The sequence below is a fragment of the Macadamia integrifolia genome, chromosome 6 (assembly GCF_013358625.1).
Source record: "Macadamia integrifolia cultivar HAES 741 chromosome 6, SCU_Mint_v3, whole genome shotgun sequence".
Classification (NCBI taxonomy): Eukaryota; Viridiplantae; Streptophyta; class Magnoliopsida; order Proteales; family Proteaceae; genus Macadamia; species Macadamia integrifolia.
Window position 1 is genome coordinate 23,009,506 of NC_056562.1, and position 15,813 is coordinate 23,025,318.

Sequence of the window (15,813 nt, forward strand, 5' to 3'; positions counted from 1 at the left end):
CATCTCCATCTCCATCTCCAATTCCAATCTCATGTCCCATTACTCTTTATATTTGCCAGGTAAACTTGTTGCTTTGAACAATAATTCTACTCCATTCATCTAATTATACGGTGCCATCAGTGATGTTGGGACCATAGCGTGTGGCTATATATATCGGATATCGGATAAAAATCGTCTGTTTTTCCCCATCCCTGTTTTGCTGTGTTTTGCTAGCTGCAGAACACGACACGTGTCCTTTAAATCTGCGGTTGAGATTGTTTTGATTGGTCTGTTGTTACTAAATCCGGTTTAGATCAATGGATGACTCGAACCGTATGGAGTGGAACCGGTTCTGACAAACAACTCATGACCAAGTTTGAATTCAAAATCCCTAAAAACAGAGATTTCTCAATTAAGAGGAAGGGATAAAAATCGTCTGTTTTTCCCCATCCCTGTTTTGCTGTGTCCCACAAATCATTGTTAACTTTGTTGGTTAGAAAGGGTAAAACAGGCTTTCAATCGTTGATTACCTTTAACAAAAGTGAGTAGTAAAGATCTGTCTTTTTGGTAAAATTGTAAAGATCTGTGAAGGCCTCTAAAGTCAAAAGGCGCCAGAGCTTGTTCTTGGCCTCACGTTACAGCGTGCACTTCTGATGGACACTAGACGTCAGATTTGAGTGCCCCGCCGCTGTGTTGATGATAGGGACCTGTAATTAAAGCTACTACACACCTTTTATCAAATTTTTTTTTTTTAAATCAAATCAGATTTATTCCAACTAAGTGGTTTTGACAGGGGAATTCATTTTCTTTAATCTATTTTATTTTACTTGTGGATCATGAGCATATGGTAATTTATTGATTAAGAATGTGATATTAATGTCTGAATTTTATATTAATAAAAAAATAATTCTCAAATCTATATCTGAACTTGAAAATTATTTTTCTTGCTGTTTTTTGACCGAATTTTCAAATTAACCAAAAGAAGTATTGTTCAAATAATTCTTGAATCTGAATTTGCACAAATTCTCTATTCGAATAATTTTTTATTTTTAATATTTTTTTTAGTGCGAAGAATTTTATTGAACAACTTGTTACCCTTTTAAGTTATTCAACTAATTCTCAAGTTCTCATCATCTTTACTGGAATACCATAAGGACGGACTTAATATATTATCTATCTTTAAATTTTTCAAAGGTTCCTTTTCTTCAAGGTTCAAACATGTTTGTATGTATATAAAGCTTATAGTCCCTTGATGGTTATTGCAACCTTTTAAATCACTATTAATTGTATTGTTTTTTTAGTAAGTTTTAGAAAAATTTCCTTTACATGTCCCTTTAATATCTTCATCAATTATTACTTTCAATGTATCTAATATGGTTTCTATCACCCAAAAAAAAAATGTAATATGGTTGAAATTTCTAGTATTTCTTTTCTTTTATTTTAGTTAATTTCTAAATACCTTTTCCCACTTTTTTGCTGAAATTTTTATAGAGATCCTCCCATTTGTATGTCCCTGCTTTTCCTATTATCTTTAAGCTTCATTTTTCGTAGCATTTGTACCGTTCTAATTCTCCTCCTCCATCTTATTCTTTTGCCAAGTTTTAAAATTATATATTTTTTTAGGTAGGCCCCAAGAGAGTTGAACCTTGCCAACTGAGTTAACCCCCCCTTTTGGAGTCGTTTTAAAACTAGATCTATCATCCTTAACTGTTTGAACTTCATTCCACCACCAAATTTTCAAAGATGAATATTGTTTTCATTTAGTTTTACCTAGAACTTCTTTAACTATGCTTCTAATATAAATAGTCATCTCGTTCCACATCATATTAGTATCTCCATCAAAATCACAACTTTCTAATTCGACAATCTTATCCTAGGATAAATAATCTCATATTTCCTATGATTTAGTATTTTAAATACATATCTATGACCAATAATTTGTGGTGCATGGTTAACCTCTCCCTTAGTAATCTGGTATAACCTTACAATCTTTACCTAATAACCTACCAATCCTTCCAACTAGTCTATTTAGCCATCATTCTCTCCCATTTGAATGTTATAAAATGTTCTTGCTATCTTCACAACATATGTTTACTTTGGATGAATCATAAGCTACAACAAATTATAAAACAAAAAATCCTTTCCTCATCCCATCTCCCAAATCATATCCTCTAGTGACCTAGTCCCCCTCTTTTTTAAATCCTCACTTGCCCCTAATTGAAAACATGCAACGCCCTTCTCGCTCCAACAAGAGCTGAGTGTCAGTAAGGGCCCAGAAAAAGAAATGAAAACAAGATAATAAAGATACTTGACCATAGCAAGGTGATGAAGATATTAAAGAAACTGTTTTCATTCGCCATTCACTTTTTAAAAACCTGTAATCCTTATAGGTTTCTAAAATCCGACAACAAGCATCCCAAAGAAACTTATAAACAAATATACCCCGTGTTATATAGACCTCACTAATAAAAGAAAAAAAATAAAATCTATATATTATATTAAGTATTACTTTTGCTTAAACAGACTATAAATACACTACTAAGCATCCCATGGTCTTATACCTGGCACTAAGTTGGCCCTAGCACGTGGAAGGGAGCCCCAGGTTGCCTCTACTGTGTGAAAGGAAGCCCCTAGGTGGCCCCTAGGTTTCCTGTATCAGTGTATTAACTACTCTGATACCACTGATAGCAACCATAAGAGAACTCAATCTGGATCCAATCCAATCCTGATCAATATTTGTTTGAGACAGATCCCAAATTTTAAAACCTTGATCAGGGTACAAAGGCTCAACCTCTAATGCTTCTCAAATGGTTTAGCATTGAAATAAAAAGGGGGGGTGAGGGAACGTAATGAGCAAATCCATGGGGAAAAAAACCTAAATTTACACTTTAGAATATTTAATTTAAAAGGGTTTAAAAGATCTTTTGATACAGGAAACCTCATTATTCCTGCCACTCGTACTACTCAAGATCAAAAGTAAATGATGAACCCAAAACAAGGAAAAACCAAGGAGATGATGTCCAGAAGAAATTGGTAGATCTCACTTGGCACCTAAGGTTGGGAACTGCCCAGGATCCTCAATGGAAGGGGCCCCTGCATTGTAATTCATGCCACCTCCACTATAACCTCCTCTGCCACGACCTCCACGACCACCCCTCCTTCCTCCAGGACTGTAGTACCTCTCACCTTCAGTAGGCTTTAAAAACTCATTGATGCTGACAGACTACATTCACATCAAATAATAGCAGTCAGTCCAATGGGAATTTGACATTAAGAAGCTTGCAACCTAGAAGATATTCTAGCAATACCCAGAGGACTTCTTACAGACAACCCACATATGTAGCAAGTCATAGTCCATCAAGAAAAAATTAACCGTAAACAGGCATTTCCATCTAACAATCTAATTAACCGAACCAGAAAGAGTATAGACTGATGAATCAACCAATGACCAATACAAACAAATGTAACAACCAAAAAAATCCAAACTAAGAAGAGAGGCAGAAAGCATTAGTAATATAGAGGCTTCACACATTAGATGCTTAAGTATGATCATTATTTACAAACATTTTGTAAACTGTTTTATGGGCACACCAAGTTCAAATATGCCCAAAATGAAAGTCAGTGGGTCAAAAAGACCAATATGGGGTCAATAGACAATGATAATCTTCAGGTTTTCTGAAACAGGCCACTGACTTGGGAAAGTATTGATAAAAATTTATAATGAGAAAACATAAACATCCATAGGGTAGTAATGTTTTTGTCAGTCACAAGTAAATAAAGTTTGATTCATCTTTGATAGGAGCAATATGAAAGATCCAACTGAGCTTCTTTAAAATCAGAAATCAATTTCCAAACACATCCAAAAGCTACATTTTAAGTTTCAGGGGAGATACATGACAAAGTCCATACTCAACCCATATACCTTCTTAGCTCTCTCTTCCTTCTCAGCCATCTCTTTCCGCTTGTCCTTGTCAGAGCCCTACAAGTCGAGCAATCAAAGTTGAGATATTTGCTTCCACCTCAATTAATACAAGAACTAAACAGAATTTCTTGAAAGTTAAGTTGGCTTCACCAATTTAATGAACACATCATTGTTTTCCTTTTTGTTGGAAAGCTGTTGCATAGATTTAAGCTCCTTGTCCACATCAACCTTCCTTTCCTCAGTCTTCAGAGCTAGCAAAGCCTTCCTTTTTTCTTCCAGCAGCTTCTCATACTCATCGAGAGTCATCTCCTATTTAAACCAAAAAAAAGAAAGGATAAGCAAGCAACAAATGATAAGTACCCGGAATAAACCATCACAAGACATAGTCAGGAGATGATGCACAGTGAACTCGTAAATTCACACTTTGACAATTCTGCATTCAACTATGGGCAACATAAGCAAGGCCTCTGGTATTTTAGAATTGCAACACTAATATGTATTGCTTCCACTCACAAACATGGTTAAAATTTTGAAAATTACATAATAACTATATGGAAATGGGCTTCAGTCCCCGAAAAAAAATATGAATTTGCAGCAGTACACAAATGGATCATAATGGATGACCACAGAGCAAGGTCTCAGAAACCCAGAAATGGACATGACATCAGCCTCCATAAATTTTTTTTTCCTTATTCAAAAGACTTGTAGATCATGCTACAAGAGATAAGTTCCACTGATTTTCTGCTGCATTTATGGCAAATTCCAAATAGTTTGGAAAAAAAACATTAATCGGGCATATTCCGATTTGAATCCCAATTCTGATTTGAATTGTACGATTCCTTCAATAGCAATCCGATTCTTTAAACCACTCCATAGAGTGAATCATTTCTACAAAAACAAGAACATGAATGACTTCAAAAAAGTGACATTCACTTGCACGACATACACAGATTCAGCCAAACCACAGTTCCACCGGCTATGAACCAACAAAATTAAACTGTACTAGATGGGAAACAACATCAATGTTTTTAAAGCTGAATTCCATTTCATCCTTCATGTTTCCTCCCTCTTCTTGAAACTTTTTACCCTTTATGGAGCAGGTCACCTATTGAAGGTATTCAGAACTGTCTATTTAAGAATTTCAACAAAACTAGCTCTAGAAAGGTGCTGGGTCACTTCCTAAATGATTGTGTTGAGCTGATTACTTTTCAAAGGGACTCCTTTCAAGTGTTGTTGTAATCTGTTGGCTAACTTAACAAATTAGAAAATTAACCTACTCAGCTACATGCCTACAAACCACCACTTGGGACAATTATGTGCATAATTCAACACAATTTCTCATTCTCTTTACTTTGGATTGGGATTCATATATTCAATCAGGTCAGTACAAACGCAAGTTATTCTTCAAAATCATTTCATGTAGACATGCCAATCTAGAACATTAATATATTTTTGTTACTAGAAATAACCCTTCAAGGTGCTGAGGCCAACCTATTGGAAAAATAAATTCATCTAGTCATCTATTTCAACTGTATACATGGGCAAATGACCTTCTGGGCTCTCTTGTAGTTGATATTTAACTCTTACCATTCAAAATACAAATATCAGAACCATTAATTTGGATTTCAAGCAAAGGAATAAATCAGGTACAGTCACAAAACCAGATACCTTTTCTTCAGGTTCCTTCTCTTCCGTCTCATTCACAGGATTCTCCTTGTTGGCATCTGCAACTTCCTCAACTGGCTTCTCAGAGATCATGATCTTTTCATTGGTGTTGGCAACCTCCTCAGTCTCCCTACAGAAAAGGGAGGGCGGGGAGAAGTTAAATAAACAAAATGCTGGCAAAAACAAGCACAGCACAACACAGGTGACAAGAGAATTCCATCCCTATCATATGGCCAGGGATGCCAAAATATACTGGAAAGCGATGGAAATTGACGTCAAGTTGCAAAACAAGGGTACTCACTGAGCAAGTTCATCAGCAGGAGTTCCCCAATTCCCACGACCAGATCCCTCACGTTTGAATTCACTCCTGCAAGAACATAATTCAAGTTTTAAAATCACTGTGTTAACACAATAGATATAAACTACTGCAGACTCTTCGATGTCACCGAAGATAAATAGTAAAACAGAAACAAAGAATACTCACCCCCGTCCAGTCCCACTACGACGCTCAAATAACCTTCTAGGACGCTCCCCATCACCCAGATCTCCATTGCTGAAACCACCTCGACGGCCACCACGATAGCCACCACGAGATCCACCATCACCACGCCTTTCAGTGGGTCTCCCAGTATCACCATCTTCAGGGGCACTATATCCTCCAGGGACTCCATTGTTGCCATATGCATTTTCATTGTTGACCGCTTCTCGATCTCGGCTAAATCCACCACGTCCACGCCCATATCCACGCCCACCACGGCCCCCACCACGAGCAGCTTCATTCTTAGTCTCCCTCACTATGAAAGGGACATAACACATTAACCGCCAAAACTGTGTAACAATAACAGATTATGATCCAAATAGGAGAATAAATGCCTGATTCTCTAACATAAGAAACCATATTCCCACAACCATATGTGAAAGGAAAGACACACCATGAACCATAGATGAACAAATTCTCACAAATTTAAAAACCCAAATCCTCGGAAAAAGAAGGGGGGGGGGGGGAACACGTTTCAATAACAGACTTCCCTATACACCAGGTTAACATACAACTTTATCAAAGAACCTCAATGATGCTCTGAGATAATGGAAAAGGAAATCAGGAAGTCAAAGATACCTTTTTTTTTTTCCAGCAACTACCATACAATAATACACATATCAAGAATTACTTCCGTTCTAAACCAAATGCTTCACAAACTAAAGACAACCAAAACTTATACTTGCGAAACAGAAACTGAAGATCAATATCAAATCAATTAACCCAGATGCAGCATGATAGATGAAAGCAGAAGATAGGAATTCACTATCTAAAGAATACATCAGATATGCAACAATTCACTACCAAATCCTAAGAGTCCAACCCCAACATAGAGTAAGCAACTGATCTATTATCAGGACCCACATCATCATCATTAAGCCAATCATTTCTATCCAATTCAAATCCAGATATCACATAAACAACACTTGCAGATAGCACAAAGGAAACACAAATAAAGCAATCACAGCTAATTTAACAGAATCGAATCAAACACGATAAAAATAGAAATGAGCATAAGATAACAAGGCTGACCAGCCTGAGCCGGCGGGAGAGGCTTTGACGGAAGCTTAGCCTGCTTGGGCTGCTGTTGAGCAGTGGATTGGATGGCAGCTGCGGGTTTCTTCGGGGCGACGACCTTCTGCTGCTGAGCAGCGATCAGCTGCGACGGGTCGTCGTTATCATCATCACCCAACAGATCAAAAGGGTTCGCGGATGCCATTTCCGATCGGGACCGAGAAAAACCCTAAGCGATTCAACCGCAACAGCAACAACGAACCCCTAGTCCTCTCTCAATTCCATTAATATAGATCTATAGCTAGCTTACAACCTCCAATAACCCAGCTTTCTTACACCTCAAAAATGAAGAAGAAAAGGAGAGAGAAACCCTAGCCGCAATGACAGACGAGAGCAGACGAGAAGAGTAAGTACCAGCAAAACAAAGAAGAAATGTGAGAGCTTGAAAAACCTAATCTCAAAACCCTATTTATCTCACGATGACGCTTGCTGGTTATTTTTCCCATTATTTTATTGTTGTTATAAAGAGATGTTTTTGAAAATGCCACTGCTTTTGCATAAAATTGTGAATGTGCCACCTGAACATCGGCGGTCACGAGCAAACATTGGAAACAGTTTTAGTATAAAACCTTGATGAGTGGGCCATGTCATCGATCAGACCGTCCATTTTACCATACATACACCATGGGATCTGAAACCAACATGTTTTTTGGTTCTACATTATTATTATTATTATTATTATTATTATTATTTTTGAGGATAAACATCATTATTATACATTTTAAGAAATGAAAAATAACCTTGAATAGAAAATGCTCAAACACAATAAGTGCGAAATTATTGCATTGTCCCACCTCTGTGTGCATCGAAGATGCTTCTATTTATACTCTCATTGGTCTATGCATTTGACATTTCTTACGTCAGATAGGCAAGGTTCTTTTATCATTTTAAGATTGGTCAAGAGATTATTACTTAATCATACGACCTGCACCAATGGGAGAGGGTGACAATGAGAATGCGCAAAAGGGCATCAACATGTTTGGAATTTTTTATTACAAAAGAGATGTGGCATTAATTTCTTGTTGCCTTATGTTTGGGTGTGGGACCGTGCAACCAAGTACCTTTCCTTTTTCTAGGAAAAAAATTTTACCGGTTGTATGAACTTTGCACCTAGACACAGAAGGGTGTGAAATTACTACCTCTCTTGTAAAATCACAAAACTCCATCCTTAATATGCCTTTTTATGCACTCTCACTGACCTCAATGTTGATGCAGGTTACATGATCAGATAGCAATCTTTTATCCAAAAAATATTTTTTATATATTTTTTTTTATATAAATTACAAGATAAAATAATGGCCAAGGTGTCGGTATCATACATTCTCCCTCCCAATTATGGTGTAAGGATAAAATCATTGTTATGAAAAGAAAAAAAAGAAGGTAAAATCATAATAAAAAATGATTTTTTTTTAAACAAGTATATCTATCTGATATGATCCGATCTAAGTTGATCTTGATTGATATTAGAACGGTATCAATCTTAATAGATCCCATGATTATTCTCGAGTTTTAGAACCTTGTCTTTGCATGCTTCCATTTACTTATTGCTTAGGAGATTTCATACTGCACCAGCAGTGTGTAAATCTCTATCATGATCATGTGGACCCATTTGTTGACAAAACTTTTTCTCACATCGTGATTGATGAGGCAAAATCCTCTCCTGACCATGACCTTTTGCAACAATTTCACAACATCCAAAATGTAGGGGGGGCCAACCCAATGGGTGGTGTAAGATTGATGCAAGAGGTCATGGTCCAATAGTGGATTTGGTCTCTTATTGACTCCTCTCATTGTCAGTTTGAGAAACCATCTCCCTGTAAATATACATGGATAATTAACCTTCTTCATCTTCATCTAGATCAGGAAAAATTCCTCTACCCATGTATGTTCTTGGACCATTTTACCCTTACAATACTCACCCTCCGCCTCCTATCTCTATGTCTACCTTTCCCTGCATCTCAGCCCCAGCGAGGCATAACTGCCACTTCTTCCTCTCTTTCCCCCACCTCCCCTCTGGTCCCAGCTTCAATGCTCCATCTCCGTGACTATCCCCCCTCTCTTCCTCTTGCAACAACTTCTTCTTCAACCGTCTTCTCCAACTATTCCCTGCAACCCCCCAGGCTTCCTCCTTTTTTTGTTTATATTTCCTCGTCAAACTGAAACTGCACACACACACACACAGGCAGTCTCAGTTTTCCAATAGAGACAAAAACCTCGAATGTACAGAGCTTTGGAATGTAGTCGGATTACCTGCGATGGCGATGCTACTATTGTCATCGTGATTCCAGCGAAAATGGTGCTTGCAGAGAAGGGAGAATAGAGGGAGGGGGTGGTTTAGGGTGTGACGTGAGTGTTTGGAGTTGCAACGGTCAAGAACCAAAGAATCGTCTACTTGATCTGAAAACCCAACGATTCAGGGGAATCTTAATGGGAATATCTAATTCAGAATGACAGGAATCAAGATCGATCCCAAAATCGATTACGAGACGCGTTGGCTAAATCCTTATTTGATGCATTGATTTGAAAGCGATGATGGGGTTGTGGAGAAGTAAACATACAAGGGGTAGGGGTGAGAAGTTGCAAAGGTGCTTGCGGGGAAGGGAATAAAAGGGATTCTGGGCGATGGAAGGGCTGGTTGGACTAGATGGAACCAACTTTTTAGGTAAGGATGACACTTGCCAGGGCTATCAACGATTGGGACTAGTGACCATTCATTTTGTGGGGCAAGCTTCATCCATGGTTTGGGATGGAGAACCGGCTTTCGTGGCTAGTATTATACTTTTGGACATGGTGGCCAAAGATTTGGACCCACAACACCAAAAAGTGGCCCCCCAATCCCCATCTTCCCATCTTCTTGACATTGAAAACGTGGTGAATTTAAAGAATCTAGACTGGTAGGTAGTCTAGGTACCTGGACTTTAGGTTTTTCCCTTTACATTAGAACCTCAAAAAAAAAAAAAAAAAAAAAAAAAAAGGGTAAGAATATAAAAAACTTGAGAGAGGTTTTCCATGCCGCCAGTGTGGATGAATTTCTCACACTTTATTAATGATGGTGTGGAAAATGATTTCGTCTAGATAAAATCCACATAGTTAAAAAAAAAAAGAGAAAAATTGTAAAGGGAGAAGGAATGTTGTCCTCTTATGTTTCTCACCCATAGATTTATTGGAAATGGGGTGGAGTCCAGAATACATCTCTGAGTTTAATGGCATTGGATTTCAATGTGTTTCTCTTTGAAGTTGTTCACTCCACTTTGTATCAAACTAGTAACCACTTGGTTATGACAAAAATCTTTATTGGACCATCCATCGAATTAAAGTCCAAATTAGCTAAGAACCATCAAATCTAGACAACGTGAATATCAATCGTGCTACAAGCTACAAAGTCAACTTCTTGATTGTGTCTAGTGACATACCCCTCTCTCTTACTTTGATCAAGAAACAATTGTGCATCAAATAGGAAGATATTTACTGAAGTGGATTTTTCGTCATTTCTATACCCTTCGAAATCAATATCAACATAACCATAAATGTTCATATCGTTTGTTTAGAAAGTCAATTTGAGGTGCACCATTCCTTTACGACATTTCAAAGACTCTTTTTATTGCATCTTAGTGAACAAGTTGAATTACTTTGATATCTATTCGTAAGACCTACCACTAATTTCTTATTTGCCATTGGTGGAGTTGATGCTACCCGCAATTATACATGCCAAACCTTTTCTTTTCACAGAGACAACCTTTTTTTTTTTTTTTTTTTTCTCTATCTCTAGCAATCTGAATACTAAGGATCAAGGCTGCTTCACCTATGTCCTTCATCTTAGACGTGGAACTTAACTTAGATTTAATCTAATTGATCACTTCTATATCATTTCACATGAGTAGTATATCGTCCACATGTAGGGATAATATTTTAAACCTAGTCCTATTCTTCATGACATAAACATAGTTGTTTAATTTATTAACTGTATACTTGAGATAGATAACAGTGTCGTGAAATTTCAAATACTATTGCTCAGACAATGTTTCAAGCCGTATAAAGATTTATTCAATTTATAGACCCTGTTTGCTTGTCTTTACATCTAACTGAAATAACTGAAATTATGAAATCTATAGTCTATTTCTCAGTGAGATCATTTCCTTCAATTCATCATTTGGCAAAGTCAAAATTATCCTTCGAATGAATTATGAAATCTATAGTCTATTTCTCAAGAAAAATACTTCAATAGTTCAACCTATTGCATGGCCACTTTACTAAACCAAAGATGCTATTATGGTAGGAAAAGTTATTCATATAACAACGGAAGGTGATGTTTTCAAAAAATAATAATAATAATAATCTGGCCATCCAATTTTTTTTTTTTGGTGAATATCTATTTTTATGGGTGGGTTTTTTTAATCTAAATCATATGTTGAGAGAGTGCACAGTGATCAATTTTTAGAGTACTAGTACTAGAAAACATGTATAGACATTCAACTATTCAAGCATGGTTCTAAAACTTGGATCGAGTATCGAGCTTACCAATCCGATGCCGATAAACTAGTAAGGCAAAGGGGCAAATGGTAATAAAAAATTACTTTTAAGTTAAGTATATTAAATACAGTCCAATCTAAGACAATCTATATTGGTATTGGCCTTGATCGATCCCAAGATCAAACTCGAGTTTTAAAACCTTGCACACAATAGATGTCTGTCAATATCCAAAAAAAAAAAAAAAATTAATTGAAAGGACAAAGTTTTCTGTCTGGGAACTACCCGTGCCATTGACATAGGGGTCATGAAATGACTACATACTCTTCTTGGGGGCACGTGCCCCATGCCCCCTATGTCTGAGCATAGGGTCCACTCTTAGATAGAAAACTCTTATTTTTGATTAAATTAGACTTTAAAATTTGACATGCAATTAATCTAGACCATCCTCTTTCTATCCAACTGAGCTACACTTTTACATTACTAACCTCAGAGTCGCTCTTATCCTCCCATCGCAGTGGGCCCCACCAAATATAATAATGGGACCCACTCCATTGCCAACTAAGGTGCCTCAGACTATTTACGGGACCACAATGCTAAGAGCCCAACATTTCCTTTAACAGCCAAAAAGGTTTTCTTTTTTTCTCGGGTTTGTATTTTTTAAGTGAAGGCATCATGCCCAGCTACAACCAACCAAGGCCCATACAGGTTACTAAATTGAAAGGATATATGCATATATATATATATATATATATTGGAGGGGGGAGCGGGTGGAGGGGGAGGGGGAGGGGGAGGGGGAGGAGGAAGTATGGCTCCTGTGCCTAGACACATGGCACATGGGAGGGACCAACCCACACTCCATAAAAGGAAAAACAACACCTTTGTAGATGTTTCCTCATATACTTCCATCGACCCCGTGCACGTGCAAGAACCGTATTTCTCCAAAGAAAAATATAGCAAATTTTTACACAACTAATCATACTGGTAATCGCTTTAAATGTTTGGGAATGAAACATCAAACTGGAAAAAATTCAGTTGGTTGATGGTGGATGCTAGGTCCAGCATCCAGTACAACCAAATTTTGGATGCTTCACGTCCCCTGGGCAAGTTAAATCTCCAGTTGACGCTTATTGGTAGCGGTAACCAATGATTCCCTTTCAATGATTAACAAATTTACAATTAGATAAGGAAGAAAATACACAAAAATAAGGGTGCAAAGGATTCAAAAAATACCCAAAAAAATTTATTATTTTTATATCATATCAGGATTCCCTCCAAGCCAATGTGTACACTGGTAGTCTGTTACTCTGGATAACCAGTAAGAGTATTCTTTTGCCTCGAACCTTGGACTAAATATCTTAATATTCCCAATAAAACTGCTCCAGTGCCTATTGTATTCACAAATCATATAGTCTCTGGCATATCCAAGATCTGAATCCTGACCAAATGCAAATGACCTGAATACCTTTGACATTGTTACAATTTACTGAAAAGTTTCCTTGATTGCTGAGAGAATTACATTGGAAACTCTGCAAAAGCCCAATTAGAGCAGGTAAATTGCACTGAGAGCACACCAGAAATGGGCGCCCTTTTTTTTTTTTTTTTTTTTTTTGGGGGGGGGGGGGGACCCACCCCAGCTCGGTCCCTCAAAGAGAAAAAATCTCAAAACCTCTAAAATTATAAATTACATGCTCTGCACAAGCTCAATTGGGGCAGAAAATTCTGGTCATTTCTACAAAGAAATGGAAGAGGGAGAAGAAACCACCTCAGAATTGTCCTCCTTGCAGAACTGGTCCCAAATCTCTCAAGCTATAATTGAATGGAGATGGTCAAAATCCAGGCAAAACTGAGAGGTCTGCTATTCCTCTTGGAAGATCTGCAATTTTCTTCAGGAGTGCAAGCCTGTTCTTTCTGATTCTTTCATCCTCCTACATATAAGCAGAAACATAACTGTTGAGTAGTAATTTTCTACTACGCACTGTCCGGAAGAAGCAGCAATGTAGGCAAACCACTCAGTACATAAAGAAGCAGACTTCTGAAATACTCAAATCTAAAGGCTAAAAGCTCAACTCATATGCTAAAATCTAGGAAAATTTGCTTACATTCTTCAGGATTTCAAGAATCTTAGACAACTTGGTCAAAAATGGATAGTGCAAAATAAGGCATCAATGGAAAGTAAGCAGCATCAAAAATCAAATGATTTAGCAGAACCATGGATGAACACCTTGGCATTGAAAAAGAATACAATGTTTTCTTCTCATTCTCATTAGTATAGAGATTGTATGCTTTGAAATCTTTCATTAATTATAAATATGCTTCAAAATCTTTGCTACAAAGGTCTCCATAGTAATTCTAAAATCATGGGGCAGAACCCAAAAGTTGACAGAAATCAAGGACAGAGAAACAGCAGCTTTTATTCTACAAGACAATTTTGCCTTTACATGTTCCAGTGTAGAGAAGCTATGGGATCCCTAGTTTTGCCATGTGGCAATTTTAAACTGTTGGATAAACAGGAGACATTCCTGATAGGCCACATACAAAATTTCAAACACAAATTCAACCATATACCACCCTCTGGTTTATTGGCATGAATCAAATGGACAGTGGATTGTAACCTGACCAGTACTCTGTCCCATTTCCCGGATTTTTCAAAGCCCTATTTTTCCATTTGGTAAACTACATAAGGCGGAAACTTGAAATGTGAGTAGAAGACCTGGGATCCTTTTCAAATTCCATTGGGAAAGAGAGGAAGGATTATCAAATGTCAACGAAGAGGTCTGGAGGACCCAAAAGAAGGGGAGGTAACAATATAATATTATAATCAGGAGAATTTGAATTCTGGATTGGTAGATCATCCTGTGATGTCATAACCGATGACCATGGAACACCTAGAAGCACACTTCTGGTTAAATCATCCATCAGGAATTGTCTGAACTGACCAATAGAATAAGATATGAGAATCCGGCCACAGCCACAGCTTCTCTAATGAAATGAAAAACCCTTCATGGGCTATACCCCTAAGCCATCATATACAATCAAGGTAACTGAATCTCCTCCACTATCAAATTATATATCATGGTTCATGGATCTTGGAAAATCTTGTGGGTGAATGGCAGCTTAAAGCCCAATTTGATGGTCAGTGAGTCGTAGAATCTCGAGCAATTAACATCTTTCCCGTCTTCATATATCCCTGACCCAGGCAAGCTAAGGAAAGTTACCTGCAAACGGAGTTCAACTACAAATGAAGTCTCAGAAACTTTTATGGCCATCCCAATGACCATCATCTGTGATCTAGTAAGGCTTGATTAAGGAATCGAATGAATTGAAAGCATTTAAAGTCATTTTTTTTATTTGAGATGACTATCATATTCCTTGACCACTTTAGGGGAAGTGGTGAAGAAAGACATGCATAGTATAGGGCTAGTAACAAGTATGGCTTTGAATAGAGTTGATTGGAGACCGAAGATCTATGTAAACGATCCTATGCAGTTGGATAACCGTAAGGCTGATTTGAGTTGAGTCGTTGATGTAGTTCAAAAGAACAATAAGGTCAGCAAGATACCAGGCCATCAAACTGAACCAAGAAGGGATTAATATGCTTAATTTGAGTGCCCCACGGGTTGTATGGGCTATGGGCTCTATATTTTTGGGTTCACTGTCGTAATGGTCCAATTCTATAAGCTCAAATATTAAAGGATTAAAGTCCTATATGGGATTAAGTAGTTAGGTTCTATTTGTAATGTTCTAGAATAGCGTCTCTTTTGAAGAGTGACTTTTTGTAAGAGATTCTCCCTACTAAACAACAATAGACTTCATTTTCCTATTTTGCTTGTTTCCATGAAGTTATAAATAAAGAGTAAGGGGTAATAAATTAAATTCAAAACCACTCCCATTGATTTGAAATAATTTAGCCTTGAGCTTGTGAGTTCTGTGAGAGGAGCATGGTTTTATGGGATTCAAAACTGCTCTACTGTGGGATGCAGTAGGTAAAACCTTTGTGGGATGTCAAGGCTGGAGTTGGTGGGATTCCTTCTCCATAGTTAGGTGAAAGGCTAACAGGTAAAGCACCCAGATGGCGTATTTTTTTGAAAACGAGGTCCTTGGTAACGAGACATAAAGACTCCTCTCTTTTTTTCTTCTTCTTCTTCTTCTTTTTTATTTTTATTTT

The 15,813-nt window shown here is 37.4% G+C and overlaps 1 protein-coding gene and 1 long non-coding RNA gene across 2 annotated transcripts; both read right to left on the reverse strand.

Annotated features, from left to right (window-relative positions):
- Positions 1 to 2,841: 2,841 nt before the first annotated feature.
- Positions 2,842 to 7,588, reverse strand: LOC122082361 (RGG repeats nuclear RNA binding protein A-like). Its single transcript, XM_042649866.1, has 7 exons — positions 7,137 to 7,588; positions 6,051 to 6,360; positions 5,868 to 5,933; positions 5,570 to 5,696; positions 4,052 to 4,210; positions 3,902 to 3,958; positions 2,842 to 3,202 (listed from the first exon to the last, which is right to left on the reverse strand). The coding sequence occupies exons 1-7, from the start codon at positions 7,321 to 7,323 to the stop codon at positions 3,020 to 3,022; spliced, it is 1,089 nt and encodes a 362-aa protein (XP_042505800.1). The 5' UTR covers positions 7,324 to 7,588; the 3' UTR covers positions 2,842 to 3,019.
- Positions 7,589 to 12,875: 5,287 nt separating this feature from the next.
- On the reverse strand, positions 12,876 to 15,813 carry LOC122081495. Its single transcript, XR_006141101.1, has 2 exons — positions 13,411 to 15,813; positions 12,876 to 13,174 (listed from the first exon to the last, which is right to left on the reverse strand). It is a non-coding gene; the product is annotated as an uncharacterized LOC122081495 (long non-coding RNA).